Below are 16,166 nucleotides of genomic sequence, written 5' to 3'. Positions count from 1 at the left end.
AAACTGTGTTCCAGGGTCTGAAGGAAGTGCCCCAGGAGCTGCTGAGGGGGGAAGGCCCAGAAGTGGCCGCTTCTCCCAGGCTTTCCGCCTTCTTTCTGCAGCGGCTCGCTATTTATGGTTCTGCGCCATCTCTGAGCTCCGCTTCATTTCAGGAAAGGGACCTGGAGAATCCCTGCCCTGGAGAGAGTAGGATTTGAGAGCTAGAAAACCGAGGCTGAGCAGGGAGTGCATTCTGTTCCCCACCGTGATGCTTCCTTGAGACTTGGTTTGAGCCACAGCCTCTGTCTGTTCAGAGAGGTCTCTCTGATCTCCATTTAACTCCTCTCAAGCTTTTTTTTTTTTAAAGGCGTTACTGTGGTTTTGAATGTTTTTCAGGATCTTTAGAAATAATAAGACCCAGATGATCATGTAATATATAAACTGATGGAAGTATGAATCTACTTTTTTGGTCTAAATTAACTGATATTGCAGGGACCAGTTTTTTCTCTAGTGTCTCTTAAAAATCTATGATAATGAAGTTATTTTTTTTCTCACGCATTGTTTAGTTTAATAACAGCTTTTTTTTCCTATTTGATTTTTCTGCTTAGTATTATTGGCTAGTGCTGTAATCGGATTCTGTTGGGCTGTCATCTTTTTTAACTGATAAGTACGTTTTCTGTTACTCTATCTCCTTCTCTCCTTCCGAGTTTGACATAAATTCTTCACATTAACCTTTTAATCTCTTACTCATTCTTCTTTCCTTCCCTTCGTGTCTCATCCTGTTTCCTTTCTACCTTTTACTCCTCTCCTTTGCCGACTCTTTATGGGGTGTTATCTGTAAACTCAGCGCCAAATGGTATCTGGAGGTATTTTCTTATTTTACTAACTTTGCTTTTAATCCTGTAAATCATATAAAAAGTAGTATATAATTTAACCGTATAATCACATAAGATAAATATTTTGTAAGTTCAGGAGGCTATTGGTGCTGAGTTACTGCAGTCACTCTGAATGTATGTGGGGGTGCTTAATTTGCATAGACTCTTCTATTTTTGTCTTTTTTTTCTTCCAGGTTGCTAGGAAGAGGCTCAATGTTTGTGTTTTCACCAGATCAGTTTCAGAGACTGCTAAAAATTAATCCAGACTGGAAAACCCATAGACTTCTTGATTTAGGTGCTGGAGATGGAGAAGTCACAAAAATCATGAGCCCTCATTTTGAAGAGATTTATGCCACTGAGCTGTCTGAAACTATGATATGGCAGCTTCAGAAGAAGAAATACAGGTATAATTTTTAGACATGGTTTGGGGTATATTTCTTGGTTTCGGATGTATTTCTTCTTGAGAGTATATTATTTAAAGGATGTGAATCAGAAACAATTTTCCATGATTAGAATTTTTTAAAAACTTTCCATATTACAGTTAAGTAGAAATTTAGAAAGAAATCATCTTTCCTCATCAGTATGTTTCTGGACTAGAGGAGTTGGCACTGTGGAAGAAGGGTAGGTGAGGAATAACTTGGAAAAGAGGAATCAGATGTAGAAACTTTTTTGGGGCACCTGGGTGGGCTCAGTTGGTTGAGCCACTGTCTCTTGATTTCAGCTCAGGTCATGGTCTCACAGTGGTGAGATTAGGCCTCACATCAGGCTCTGTGCTGGGTGTGGAGCCTGCCTGAGTTCATCTCTCTCCCTCTCGCTCTGCCCCTCCCCCTCTTACTTGCTCAAAAAAAAAAAAAAAAAAAGGTGTAGACACTTTTCCTGTTTGGAATCTGGCTTTTGTTTGTTTGTTTGTTTTGTTTGAGAGACAGAGTGTGAGCACCTGAGAAACAGGGAGAGAAAATCCTAAGCAGGCTCCATGCCCAGTGAGTAGCCAGGTTCAATCTGACAACGGTGACATCATGACCTGAGCTGAAATCAGGAGTCGGGAGACTACTGACTGAACCACCCAGGCACCCCTGGAATCTGGCATTCTTCTTCTTTTTTTTAATGTTTATTTATTTTTGAGAGAGAGACAGAGCATGAGCGGGGGAGGGGCAGAGAGAGAGGGAGACACAGAATCCGGAGCAGGTTTCAGGCTCTGAGCTGTCAGCACAGAGCCTGACGCAGGGCTCGAACCCACAAACTGTGAGATCATGACCTGAGCCGAAGTCGGATGCTTAACTGACTGATCCACCCAGGCGCCCCTGGAATCTGACATTCTTAAAGTTTGTTTTTTGGTTTTTGTGTTTTTTTTTTTAAATTAAAAAAATTATTGTGGTCAACTACATAACACAGAATTAACCCTTTTAATCATTTTTAAGAAGACAGTGATATTAAATACATCTACATTGTGTAACCATCACCACTGTCCTTCTCTAGAATCTTTCTGTTGTCCCCACTGAAACTCTGTAATTAAACACTAATTTTCCACTCCTCCCCCCTACCACCCTGGCCCCTGGCAACCATCATCCTACTTCATGTCTCTAGGAATTTGACCCTTCTAGGAACATGAAATAGGAGGAATTATGCATTAATTGTCTTCTCGTGAATGGCTTATTTCACTAAACATGTCTTCAGGGTTTATCCTTGTGGCATGTATCAAAATCACCTTCCTTTAGAAGGCTGAATAATATTCCATTGTATGGATGTACCACACTTGGCTCATTCATTCGTCAGTGGACACTTGGGTTGCCCTCATCTTTTAGCTATTGTGAATAATGCTATTGTGAACGCGAGTGTACAAATAACTGTTTGAGTCGTTGCTTTTGCTTCTGGGTATATACTCAGAAGTGGAATTGCTGGATTATAATGTAGGACCCTGTTTAATTTTTTTAGGCATTGTCATACCATTGTCCACAGCAGCTGCCCCGTTTTACATCCTGGCAGCAGTATACAAGGGCTACAGTTTCTCTGCATCTTCGCGAGTACTTGTTATTTACTTATTTTTTTGGTAATAGCCATCCTAATGGGTATGAACTGTCAAATCTTGGTTTTAAGACCATCTTCTGCTCGAGAGACTTAGAAAGAGGGCTGTTTTTTATTCAGTATGGATTCTATTGAATAGGAGAAGAAGGTGCTGGGTACAGAATGGGCCTGCCTCCTCCTCTGATATTTTGGAAGCCAGGCTTAGCCTTAGGAAGAAGGAAAAAGGAATTATGAACTCACTTTTGTATCCACCTAAGTTTCTGCTTCTACAGACAGCATTAGAGTAGCTCTTGGAGCATGACTTGATTGAACATTGGCAAAACATGGACATTTTAAGCGTGGAGAAGAGAAGACCAAGTAGGAAGGGGGTGGAAGGGAAGATTACGATCAAATGTAATGGAGTTTTATATGGAAAGAGAGGAGTAAGCATAGTTTCTGGTATAATCATGCACAGCTAGGTTTCAGAAGTTGAGGTAGAGTTAAGGGACACACACCTTCCTAACAGCTCAAGTATTCAAGTCCTTGCCCCTCTCAGTGTTTAAATAGCTATTAGGGATGCTATCATAGGAGACTTCTGTCTGTGTGAGGTTCAACTGTGTGATTTGTAAGATCCCCTTTAGCACTAGCAGTCTGTCTCAGATTAGATCCTGGAGGGCCTGTGTAGTGATAACTGAATTCTTCTCTTTTTTCTTTTTTCTCTCCTCTTTTCTCCTCTTTTCTCCTTTTTTCTCCTTTTTTCTCTTCTCCCTTCCCTTCCCTTCCCTTCCCTTCCCTTCCCTTCCCTTCCCTTCCCTTCCCTTCCCTTCCCTTCCCTTCCCTCTTCTCTCTTCTCTCTTCTCTCTTCTCTCTTCTCTCTTCTCTTCTCTTCTCTTCTCTTCTCTTCTCTTCTCTTCTCTTCTCTTCTTTTCCTTCTTTCTGAGAGAATCTTAGGCAGGCTCCATGCCTAGCACAGAGTCCAACGTGGGACTTGATCCCACAAACTAGGAGATGATGACCTCCACCAAAACCAAGAGTCGGACACTCAACCGATTGAGCCACCCAGGTGCCCCATGAATTAATTTCTAATTAAAGAAATACTTCAGTATTTTTGGGTGGGTCAGTTGGTTAAGCATCTGACTCTTGGTTTCAGTGCAGGTCATGATCTCCTGGTTTGTGGGATGGAGTCCCACATTGGGCTCTGTGATGACAGTGCAGAGCCTGCTTGGGATTCTCTCCCTCCCTTTCTCTCTGCCTCTCTCTCTCTCTCTCTCTCTCTCTCTCTCTCTCAAAAGAAATAAATAAACTTAAAAGAAATTAACTCATTATTTGAAAACTTCATGCCAAAGTGCTAATCTGACACTCTCCTCCCATGTAAAAAAAAATGTGTTCAAAAGTAGATATGGGGAGGAAGGTGTTTGAAATGTTTTCATTCTCCTCCTATTCACCCCTGCTCCTTCCCTTGCTTGCTTGCCTGCCATTGAAGCCCTTCTTAAGACTAAATGCCTAAATGGAATTATCAGTGAAATTTAGATATCTGAATTAATAATTCATTGTATCTAGAGCTTACATGCTTTGTAACCTACTAGTAAACTTACTACCCTATGAAAAATACTTAATTTTTTTCCCCTAATACGTAGCACATATGCCAAAATCTGCAGTTTGACCTAAATAGGGAATTCATACTGGTTGATATTCTGTCCACAATATTATTAGTATTAAATAAGAACATACTCACAAAAATGGTGTTTTTCAGCACAGTCTGAGATTTTTTTTAATATGAAATTTATTGTCAAATTGGTTTCCATACAACACCCAGTGCTCATCCCAACAGGTGCCCTCCTCAATACCCATCACCCACTTTTCCCTCCCTCCCACCCCCCATCAACCCTCAGTTTATTCTCAGTTTTTGAGAGTCTCTTATGGTTGGGCTCCTTCACTCTCTGTAACTTTTTTTTCCCCTTCCCCTCCCCCATGGTCTTCTGTTAAGTTTCTCAGGATCCACATAAGAGTGAAAACATATGGTATCTGTCTCTCTCTGTATGACTCATTTCACTTAGCATAACACTCTCCAGTTCATCCATGTTCCTACAAAAGGCCATATTTCATTCTTTCCCATTGCCATGTAGTCTTCCATTGTGTATATAAACCACAATTTCTTTATCCACTCATCAGTTGATGAACATTTAGGCTCTTTCCATAATTTGGCTATTGTTGAAAGTGCTGCCATGAACATTGGGGAACAAGTGCCCCTGTGTATCAGCACTCCTGTATCCCTTGGGTAAATTCCTAGCAGTGCTGTTGCTGGGTCATAGGGTAGCTAGTTTTTTTGAGGAACCTCCACACTGTTTTCCAGAGTGGCTGCACCAGTTTGCATTCCCACCAACAGTGCAGAGGGTTCCTGTTTCTCCATATCCTCTCCAGCATCTACAGTCTCCTGATTTGTTCATTTTAGGCATTCTGATGGCACAATCTGAGATTTTAATGAGGAAGTAATATCTTAGGTTGGTGTTTGTCCAACCTGCTGGCAGGGCAGACTTTTAGCTTAATACCTCGTTTTCTTGGCTTGGGAGCTAACTATTTTTTGTTTCTCTTCAATATCTGAGTTCATGAAAAACACACAGAAAATGGTTGAGTTCTTTTTCTGTGTTGCCAAGGTATCCTTATTTATGCCAAAAAATCCAGTTGTAAAATTTAAGGATCTGGCTTTGATTTCTAAAACAAAACAGCAATTTTTTTGTACTGTTGGTGTTTTGCTTTTTATTTAGGATTTACCAACATGCCGATTGCTTTGTCACTTCTGTAAGGAAAATATGTTTTAAATCCTCCCGGAAGATAAACTATTACTTAACTTGTTTTCTTGAAAATAATAATTCCAGGGTTAGAAATACTGTTTTGGAAAAGCCACAGGCACAGGAAAGGATTATACAGTTAATTTTTGATTAGGTGTACTAATGAACAATTCCACAATTCAGGGGACAATAATTTTTTAAAAAAGATTCTGTGGCAGGAAAAAATTTTGGCAGCATGTTTTCCTTCCTCAGTCTGCTTCACCAAAAGTTAGTGTTAAAATTAGTTGGTATGAATGGTAGTTAGATGGTAGAGGAAATAAGGGTGTGGGAAGATGCTGAGCTGTAAAGGGTGTGGGTTTAGAATTAAATCTGCATAGACCTTTCACACATGCGTAATCAAAAAGGAATCTTATCGGGGCACCTGGGTGGCTCAGTCGGTTAAGTGGCCGACTTCGGCTCAGAGCCTGGAGCCTGTTTCAGATTCTGTGTCTCTCTGTCTCTCTGACCCTCCCCTGTTCATGCTCTGTCTCTGTCTCAAAAATAAATAAACGTTTAAAAAAAAATTTAAAAAAACAAAAAGGAATCGTATGTACATGTTAACACCAGAGAACAGAGATTCTCAGTGTAAGTTTGAAAGCTGCTTGACTTGAATCCTATCTGTAGGTTTGGGATCTTTCTTGAAAAGAAATTATTATAGTTTAAGAATTCTATTTCTCTGGGTGCCTGGGTGGCTCAGTTGGTTAAGTATCTGACTTCAGCGCAGGTCGTGATCTCATGATTCGTGAGTTCAAGCACCATGTTGGGGTCTGTGTTGGCAGCTCGGAACCTAGAGCCTGCTTCAAGTACTGTCTCTCTCTCTCTCTCTCTCTCTCTCTCTCTCTCTCTCTGCCCTTCCCCTGTTCGTACTCTGTCTGTCTCTCCATCTCTCAAAAATAAACATAAAATTAAAAAATTTTCTATTTCTCATGTTAACATCCTTTATTTTATTATTTTATTTTATTTTTTTAACGTTTATTTATTTTTGAGACAGGGAGAGACAAAGCATGAACGGGGGAGGGTCAGAGAGAGAGGGAGACACAGAATCTGAAACAGGCTCCAGGCTCTGAGCTGTCAGCACAGAGCCCGAGGCGGGGCTCGAACCCACGGAGTGCGAGATCGTGACCTGAGCCGAAGTCGGACGCTTAACTGACTGAGCCACCCAGGCACCCCAACATCCTTTATTTTCTTAAAAAAATTTTTTTAATGTTTATTTTTGAGAAGGTGGGGAGAGATTGAGAGAGACACGGAGCACAAGTAGGGGAGGGGCAGAGAGAGAGGGAGACCAGGTGCCCCTTTATTTTCTTTTTTTAATGAAAAGATGTTGGAGACTGAAGTGCAGACTGCTCTTCACTCACAACCCACCACCCGGAAAGCATCAATTCACGGACTGGTTGTCAGGCTCTTTCTCCCCTTAGCTGGGGAGAGTGGGTTGCTTGGCCTGAATAGCCCATTAGGAGTTTCCAAGTTGCAATTTTTTCTCTGCCAGTAACTTACAGTGTGATTTGGACAAGTGACTTCTTCCATTGTTCTCATAAATGGAGGAAATCTTAACCATGGGTCTCGATTCCTGGGCTAATAATACACAGTTCGATTGGGGCCAGTACATTTGTCTTCATCGGTGGAACTGAGTTTACAAGTGAAAAGTCACCATACAAAGATGAAGAAGGGCTTCTAAATGTGTAGCTGTAACTGTCCCTTATTAAAGCCATAATTTTTTATTGGAGCATGTTTTTCTTTCAAAATCTGCAAGTAATTCAGAGATGGATTTGGTGAGATTATTCTATATTAAAACATGTTGATAAAAGTTTGGCTTCTGCTTCCTTATAGATGGGCCTAAGACTTTTTTTGTTGTTTTGTTTTTTTAAATCAAGTGTATCATTTGGTTTTTTTGTTTGTTTGTTTTTTACAATTTATGAATTTAAATAGGCTGTTTGAGGCATTAATATCTAAAATAGTCCTTTTCTCAATTGTTCATTTTGGTTTTTAAAATGAGAATTGATAGTATTTAAAAAATTTTTTTTAATGTTTATTTTTGAGAGAGAGAGAGAGACAGACAGACAGAGTGCAAGCTGGGGAGGGGCAAAGAGGGAGACACAGAATCTGTAGCAGGTTCCAGGCTCTGAGCTGTCAGCCCAGAGCCCGATGCAGGGCTTGAAACCACAAACTGTGAGAGCATGACCTGAGCCGAAGCCCAGTGCTCAACTGACTGAACCACCCAGGCGCCCTGGAATTGATAGGATTTTTATCCCCAAAGTAGGACCTTTATAGTTTGAATGAACTAAATCCAGTTTCTAAAATAATCATTGCACAATAAAGTGATTTTGGAGCCCTAATGCCCTACTTATTTCAAGCAACAAAGGATTCTGACTAGTCCCTTGAAGTTGGTTAGAGCATTGTTTTGGAGGAGGGTTTAGTTATTACAAAAAACCTAGACTGAAAACAAGATGCAGCTGAGTGGTTTGTGCTCCTTTATTCTATTTGAAAATGCTCTCAAATATCACTATGCTAATGAGTTTTTTAAAACAGCCCTCATTATACTTTCAGAATTTTCTAAGTTAACTCTACTGTATCTACTCAGCATTATCAAAGACTTGTTTACCAAAGATCCTTTTTCCTGCTCCCTTTTCTTCCCTGCCTCTATCATAACATGCCCCATCTGCCACATTCTGATTGTTACAACCAAGCAGGAGTGAGTAATTTACAGAATTGCCTTAATGGTGTGGCTGACAAAGACTCTTGATAAGAGAACTCTTCCTGTGGATAAAACATTGTAAAGGACTTAGAAATGTTCTGAGAGAGGGATGGTAGGAGAGAGAGAGGGAGGGCTGAGAGTAGTGTGTTAACTGTGCTCTTCATTTACGCTTTTAATAGGATGCCCCATGCTTCGTCGTTTCTATATAGTTATTCAGATAGGAGATTCTAGAGTATGAATAATACCTGTCTCCTGGAAACAGAGATGTGTGCTCAAAGGCCATAGGTTGTCAGTGGAAATTACCATTTTAAGAAGATACCCAGCCATAAGAATACCCCCAGCCATTCTTAAAAATAGAGGGGACTCCAGGAATATAAACCATGAATATGTGATGTATTTTATGATTACATTACAATGAAGTAAAAGTCGGATTTTTTTTGGTTCATTTTATGTTCAGGAATTTGATGCCCTAGTTGTATAACCATTTTTAGCGCCTTGTAACTCATTCTTACTAAACATATATTTTGTTCTTATAAAGGAAGTATATGTTTTTAGATTTGGAAATGGGTGAAATGCTAAATTTACAGAAATAGAGTTGCTGCTTTTCTTTGCCTGGCCATCTTATTATTGCAAATATAAATTATAAATGAAAGATCTTGCGTTTACTTTGATTTAGAAGACAAAGTTAGAGCCTGTGAGGCATCCCAATTATTTTCAAAGATGTCTTTAAGGGCGTTTATATCAATAAAGTTCTTTCTGATGTTTTTAGAGTGCTTGGTATAAATGAATGGCAGAATACAGGGTTCCAGTATGATGTCATCAGCTGCTTGAATTTGCTGGACCGCTGTGATCAGCCCCTGACTTTGTTAAAAGATATCAGAAGCGTCTTGGAGCCCACTAGAGGCAGGGTTATCCTTGCCCTGGTTTTACCCTTTCATCCCTATGTGGAAAACGGTAAGTGTGGTCAAGTCATTTCCTACCCAACATAGATGTCTTTTGGTATTTGTGATTCTGTTTTCTTAGAAATAGCCTGGAATTTAAAGGAATATGGTTAACCCATGCACAACATCACCTTGGTTAATGTTCATATTAATGTGGATTTTGTAGAACCTGGTGTCCCCTTTGCAGTGGTAATAGTGAGTACCCAGCTGGGTCTGCTTGCGTGGAATTGAAAACCTAAAATGTGGCCATATTTTCTGTTCTGAAATGGAGCCTCAGCCATTTGTTTATCAGCTTAGAAGCTGAGCCAAGAAATAAGTGATGCCTTTTAATGTACCTGGATATACTTGTCGAGTGCCACAGCTGTTTTGTATTTTACATCTCTTGTTCCAGACTCGAAAAATGGTAAATGCAGTTACCTGTTTTACCCTCGTGAAGACCATTTGTGTTCCAGCATGTGTCATTTCTTTGTATGACATTGGGTTTTTGGTTGCAGAGTCTTGCTCTTCCACAATCCCGAGTGAAGAATGTATTAAAAGAAATGGTTTGATTTCGTATTACTTCATATTTACTGTGATCTGGTAGTAGCCACATTAACTCATGGTTTTAGCTCACGTGGTTTGCATTTCAGGTCTTGTTGGAAGTTATGATTTTAAGCCTCTCCTTTGCATTTTCATTAGTTAATAATGTGCAGTAATACAAAAACTATTTATTAAGTAATACATGGTAATATTTGAAAATCTTTAGTTTTTCCATTTTACTGCCTGGTTCAGCCTTGGGTTCAAAAACTCTAAGAGCCTGCAGACATTTTTAAGACCTGCATTAATATTTCATAAGCTTCATAGTTCTCAAATATCCGTGAAAATCTGTCTTAAGGAATAATATTCATGTTTGCTTATAACCATGGATTTGACTTGCTCCTTTATTTCTTCTTGTCCTTATTTTTAGCCCCTCAGGTCTTAGTCCCTTCAGATTAAATGCTTGTTTTAACATTTCCAAATGATTTTAGATGTTTGTTGATGATGGGGAAAATGCAGAATTCTTTAGACATAGGAGGGTGGGAAGGAGTGCAGATAGACCAGATCAAACAATTCTTGTTGGTGAATCACCTGGTCGTGGTAAAGAAAAAATTGCTTTCAGTGTGAGTGCCCATATAGCATGTATGCATGTGTAAGTTTGTGTGTGTGTGTGTGTGTGTGTGTGTGTGTGTGTGTGTGTGTACGTGCAGTACAGTGAGGATCCTAGGAAATGTCCTTGGTAATTCAGCAACCTGACTTGTCAGTGCTGTTCCCTGTGTAATTAAGCCTTAGCTCCATCTCTGCATTGCAATCACTAGTCATCAGATTATAAGGCCCTGGTTTCCTGTGTCCTGTTGGGCAACCACATGACAGAATTTTAGTGCTATTTCCTGGCATAGCAGGAGGTGGAAGAGCAGGGGAAGAAACATTAATCTAACCATGAATTTTATTTCCTTGTGTTTCTCACACTAAAAATTGAGAGGAAATCCAACTGCACAAGAGAGCAGTCCCCAGTAAGGCCTGAAAACAAGCTCCCTGGTTGTGGACGTGCACTTGCCTACTAAGTCCCGGGAATCTGGAATCTGGCACATGACGTGTAGCAAACCTGAGTACAAGAAGCTTTTTTGCTGTGGGTGGCCTTTATTGACCTATCCATTTTGCATATTGCTCCACGGCACTCCGTTATTGCTTCCTTTCTTTAAGTCACTAATTAGATCCTGATGATTTCCATGTGACACAATGTGAGGACTGTGAGCTGCAAAGTGACCTTGTTGTGTGTGTGAGTTCGTGAATACTGGGCTGTTTTAAGGAAATAGGAGTGTGCTTTGCATACTTGGCCCAATTTATATTTCAACAAAAAGCAATGGTAGATGAAATTATTTTTTGCACTTTTTTGATTTGTCTTTAAGTCCTGTCACTGCAATTTTGTTTCTTAGGTTAATTTGGAAAAAATGTAAACTGCATCTTTCTAATTTCAATTTCCATTTATTTGGTTTCCTGACCCAGTTTTGGTTATGGGGTCATTAAATCTATGTGAGAATTGTTCTAAGCATCAAATAAGGGAAGAGTAGATAAAAAGACAATTATATTGCAAAAATGAAAATTAAGTGGCATGCTTAATTTTTTAAAAAGTATAATTTTATAAAAAAATAAGTCATGGTAAAAAGAGTTCAAGCAGCCAGTTCCACAATCTTGCTCAGGTCTCTCGAATATTCTTTTAAAGATCATCTATGTAAATATAACTGCACATGAAAAAAATGATTATATTATTAAACCCCACTGTAAATACTTTTGTTGCCTTTTTCCACTTAAGTGTATCTAGGAAATTGTTCCTTATCGGCACATATGTACCTGCATCATGGTCTGGATATAAACAATGGTATGTTGGAGTCAGTTTTACTGGCTCATGAGAGCAGATTGTTACATTGTGAATTTAGTGAACTGGTTTTTAAACATGGCTGTTATTGAAAGTGACCAGAGTGGTCAATGGGAGCACTAAGGTCTTGGAAATTGGCAAATACTATGATAGCCTCTCCTTTCTCCAAGCTGGCTGGTAAACATTTACCAGCACATCACTGGGTGTAGAACTTTCCTTGAGGAGGCCCCTTTTGATGTACTTTTAGGGACCAGCAGTTTGCTTTATAAATAATAGTGAAATGAACACTCATAGGCAGGTCTTTTCACATGTGTAAGTATGTATCAGAATGCTTTCTGCTTTAAGAAACAGAAGGAGCAACCCAAATTGCTTTTAAAAAATAAGAGTTTATTTTAGAAAAGCAGTTCCATGGTTGCATGGTTGTGTTAATTCTGTGATACAGCTGCTCTATTGAAATTGAGAGGTTGCTTTCTTTTCTTCATCTTCAGTGTGGTGATAGTCCCCTCAGAATTGCAAAGTGTCAGGGGCACCTGGGTGGCTCAGTCGATTAAGCGTCAGACTTCGGCTCAGGTCATGATCTCACGGTCCGTGAGTTCGAGCCCCGCGTCGGGCTCTGTGCTGACAGCTCGGAGCCTGGAACCTGCTTTGGATTCTGTGTCTCCCTCTCTCTCTGCCCCTCCCGTGTTCATGCTCTCTCTCTCTCTCTGTCTGTCTCAAAAATAAATAAACATTAAAAAAAAATTGCAAAGTGGCAGATACAGTGCCAAGTGTCCTGTGTAGGCATGACAAAGTCTTGAAAAGAGAGGATCCCCACACATCTTTTTTTTTTTTTTTAAGTGAGGGAAACCTTCCCCAGAAATCTTCCCATCACTTTAGGGCCCGTTGGCAAGGATGGGGCACATGTTCCTGCTCAGCCAGCAACTGGTCAGGGGCATAGAACAGTCATGATGCACTCTCTCGGTCTGGAAGGGAGTCGTCTGCCCTCAGCATATTTACATTGTTGGGTAAGCTTGCAAAGAAGGTGGAAGGGAATTGGTGTTGACTGCTCTTATGCCACAAAATATCTTCATTCATTTAGAAAGTGTTTACTGAGTGCCTAGATGCTGGAGATACAGTACTTAGAAAGCATGTAAATATCCTTGCGCTCATGGAGCTTGCCTTCTAGTGAGGAAGACAGGAAGCAAATGGCATGCTGTTGGTGATAAATGTTAGGGAGAAAATAATAAAAGCAAGAACGGGGCATCTGGAATTGGGGGTTGGGTTTGGGTGCTATAATTTTAAAGAGGATACTCAGGGAAAGGCCTTACTGAGAGGGTGACATAGAAAAAAAAAAACTAAAGGAAGTCAGGTGTAAGGTTTTCTGTACAGTCCATTTCTAGGAGTGAAACTGCTTGTGAAAGAGTTGTCCTGATAGCTAGCCTGCAATCCTAACCCATTTATTGAATAGTCCTCTTTTCCCCAGTGCTTTGAAACTCGACCTTTATAATAGACCGAAGTCCCCTATGGATTTGGTTCTATTAAGATGTTTCCTTCCGTGTATGCCAGTACCCAACTATTTTAATTACTGTAGCTTATCATACATTAAAAAAAAATATTTATTTATTTATTTAGAGAGAGAGCGCACATGTATGAGCAAGCATGAGCGGGGGACGGGCAGAGAGAGAGGGAGAGAGAGAGAATCCCAAACGGGCTCCGCACTTACAGCTAGGAGCCTGACAAGGGGCTCAATTCCACGAACCGAAAGATCATGACCTGAGCAGAAATCAAGAGTTGGATGCTTAACTGACTGAGCCACCCAGGGGGCCCAAGCTTATCCTACACTTTAATGTCATAGCATTAGCCCCCTTTCATGAGTTCCTTTGCAGATTTTTCTTGGCTTATTTATTTAACAGATCAACTTCAGCACTAGTTGGTCTAGTTTAAATTTTATGGATTGATTTAGGGAATATTGAGTCTTCCTAGCTAGTAGTAGGATGTGTCTCATTTAAAAAAATTTTTTTAATGTTTATTTACTTTTGAGACAGAGACAGAGTCTGGGTTGGGGAGGGGCAGAGAGAGAAGAAGATACAGAATCCGAAGCCGGCTCCAGGCTCTGAGCTGTCAGCACAGAGCCTGACGCAGGGCTTGAACTTACGGACCACGAGATCATGACCTGAGCCCAAGTTGGACGCCCAACCAACTGAGCCACCCAGGCACCCTGAATTCTTTAATTTCCTTAGTAACATAAGTTTTTCTTCATAAACGTCCTGCACAGTTTTTGTTAGATTTATTCTAATGGTGTGTTTGTGTGTGTGATATTGTTAAATAGAAATTTTCCTTCTATCATTATTGTAACTCTTAAATTTTTTCCCAGCTTTTTGGGAAATTGACAAATAAAAATTGGATGTTTTTAGTATATGTGCTGCCGAAGCGAGCACAAAAATTGGATGTTTTTAAGGTGTACAGCATGATAATTTAATATACCTGTATGTTGTGAAGTTATTGCTACAAATCAATTAATACATCCATCACCTCACATAGCCTTTGTGTGTGTGTCGTAACACTGAAATGATCAATTCTTTCAGCAAACTTAAGGTGTACAGTGTAGTATTATTAACTATAGTTACCATGCTATACATTAGATCCCCAGAGCTTACTCATAACTGGAAGTTGGTGACCGTTGACCAATATCTCCCCATTTTCCCCACCCTCCAGCCCCAGGCAACCATTGTTCTAGTCTCTGGTTCTTCAAGTTTGACTTGTTTCGATTCCACATAGAAGTGAGATCAGAGATCATGCAGTATTTGCCTTTCTGTGTCTGGCTTGTTTCACTTACCATAATGCCCTCCAGTTTCATCCATGTTGTTGCAGAGGGCTCTTCCATCATATTTTAGAGTGAATGGTAGGTGTACGTAACATAAGCAATTGAATTTTTGTGTATGTGCTAATTTTTTAATCGGTTTAGATTGTTGAATTATTTTAGTGTTTCCAGTAGCTTCTCTACTGATTCTCTTGCGTTTCCTTGATGCATCTACAAATGATTTTGCTACTTCCTTTTCATTTTTAGACTTTCTCCCCCACTCAGTGAATTGGTAGTTAATTCCAGAAAATGTTTTTTAAAATGGTGGGCGTTTTTGTCTTGTTTTTTACTTTAATGAGAATATTTCTGCTTTACATGTGATGCTGTCTTTTGGCTTGAGATTGCTGTTGATTGATTTGAAATATATATTCTTTTAAATCTTGTTTTGTTAAGAGCTTAAAAGTCAGGAATTGCTGTTGAATTTTGTTACCTGTATATTCATCATCTGTGGAGATAGTCATTCTGTTTTTTCTCCTTTGACTTGTTAAATTAATAGTACTTGTATAATACATATCCACCCTTGCATTTCTGGGCTTAGATGGGATGGTCTTGTAATGCATCACTGGGTTGTACCTACAAAAATTTTAAATAAAAATATTATATCTATCTGATATTTTATTTATTTGGAAAATGTTATCTTTGTCATGTTTTGGTATCAGTGTTCTGCTGACTTTGTAAAAAGTTATTGGGAAGTTTTTTCTTCTGTGCTCTGGCACAGTTTAAATTGCATGTGGCTCTCTGTTCTTGCAAAGTTTGGTAGAATTCTCCTGTGAAAGCAGTTAGGCCTGTGCCTTTGGAGAAGTAGCCTTTGGCAACTTTCTCACTTTCTTTTAGGGTCATTGTTCTGGTTAAATTTGACATTTTTAGTCTTACAGCTCCCAAAAGTCTAAATAGAAATAAGCAAGACTGATAGGACTGTTCCACAGAAAAAGCCTGGGCTTTGAGGACTGGCCCTGTTTGAAACACGGGCCTCTCATTAAGGTTAGTGTTTCATCTGTGAGGGCGGGGCTAACGCTTGCGTTGGGGTTTGTTGTGAGTATTAAATAATCTCATTTATGGGATAGGGCCCCACCGCATCTGTGTCAATGTTGATATTTTATACATGTTAGACTTCTTTCATCCCATTCTGTTCTGTTACTTCATTTTTGTCTGTGGCTTTATTGATCCTATTTGTTCAGCAGGCCTTTAGGGTGCAATGTTCATCAGTGTCCTTCAGACCTACTTGAGATCTCTCCCTTTTAAAATAATAATCACAGTTTGATACATTGTAATATTTATTCATTTAACTGCACCCAGGCTTGAACTCACGACTCTGAGATCGAGAGTCTCATGCTCTTCTTTTCGACTAAGCCAGCCAGGCGCCCTTGATGTCCTCATTGTAACTTTGTCTCAGAGTGTGCATTCTTCATCGCCTCATGTGACTTGACTCCACAGAGACTTAACTATATGCCTGTTAGCCAGGGTCTCCAGTTCACCCAGGTTTTATGTAGTAGAGAAAAAGAAATTACTTATTCTGAAAATCCTGCTGACATCTTTTGGTATGTAGTTTAAGTGCTCTTGTCTAGAGGGTAGTGTGTAGACACTAGAAGCACGTCTTTGTTGTTTCCCTCTTGTTGGGA

The 16,166-nt window shown here is 39.8% G+C and overlaps 1 protein-coding gene across 3 annotated transcripts in view; it reads left to right on the top strand.

The window, feature by feature from the left end:
* The window catches only part of METTL9 (methyltransferase like 9), a 52,090-nt gene that overhangs the window by 20,181 nt on the left and 15,743 nt on the right, over positions 1 to 16,166 (top strand). For all 3 annotated transcript variants that reach the window (XM_007084100.3, XM_042972037.1, XM_042972035.1), the window contains exons 3-4: positions 1,049 to 1,258; positions 9,145 to 9,329. In XM_007084100.3, the coding sequence (XP_007084162.1) occupies positions 1,049 to 1,258; positions 9,145 to 9,329 (395 nt within the window). The remainder of the gene's footprint in view (positions 1 to 1,048; positions 1,259 to 9,144; positions 9,330 to 16,166) is intronic.

Source organism: Panthera tigris, chromosome E3, assembly GCF_018350195.1.
Source record: "Panthera tigris isolate Pti1 chromosome E3, P.tigris_Pti1_mat1.1, whole genome shotgun sequence".
NCBI lineage: Eukaryota > Metazoa > Chordata > Mammalia > Carnivora > Felidae > Panthera > Panthera tigris.
This window is presented reverse-complemented; position numbering and strand designations above follow the sequence as displayed.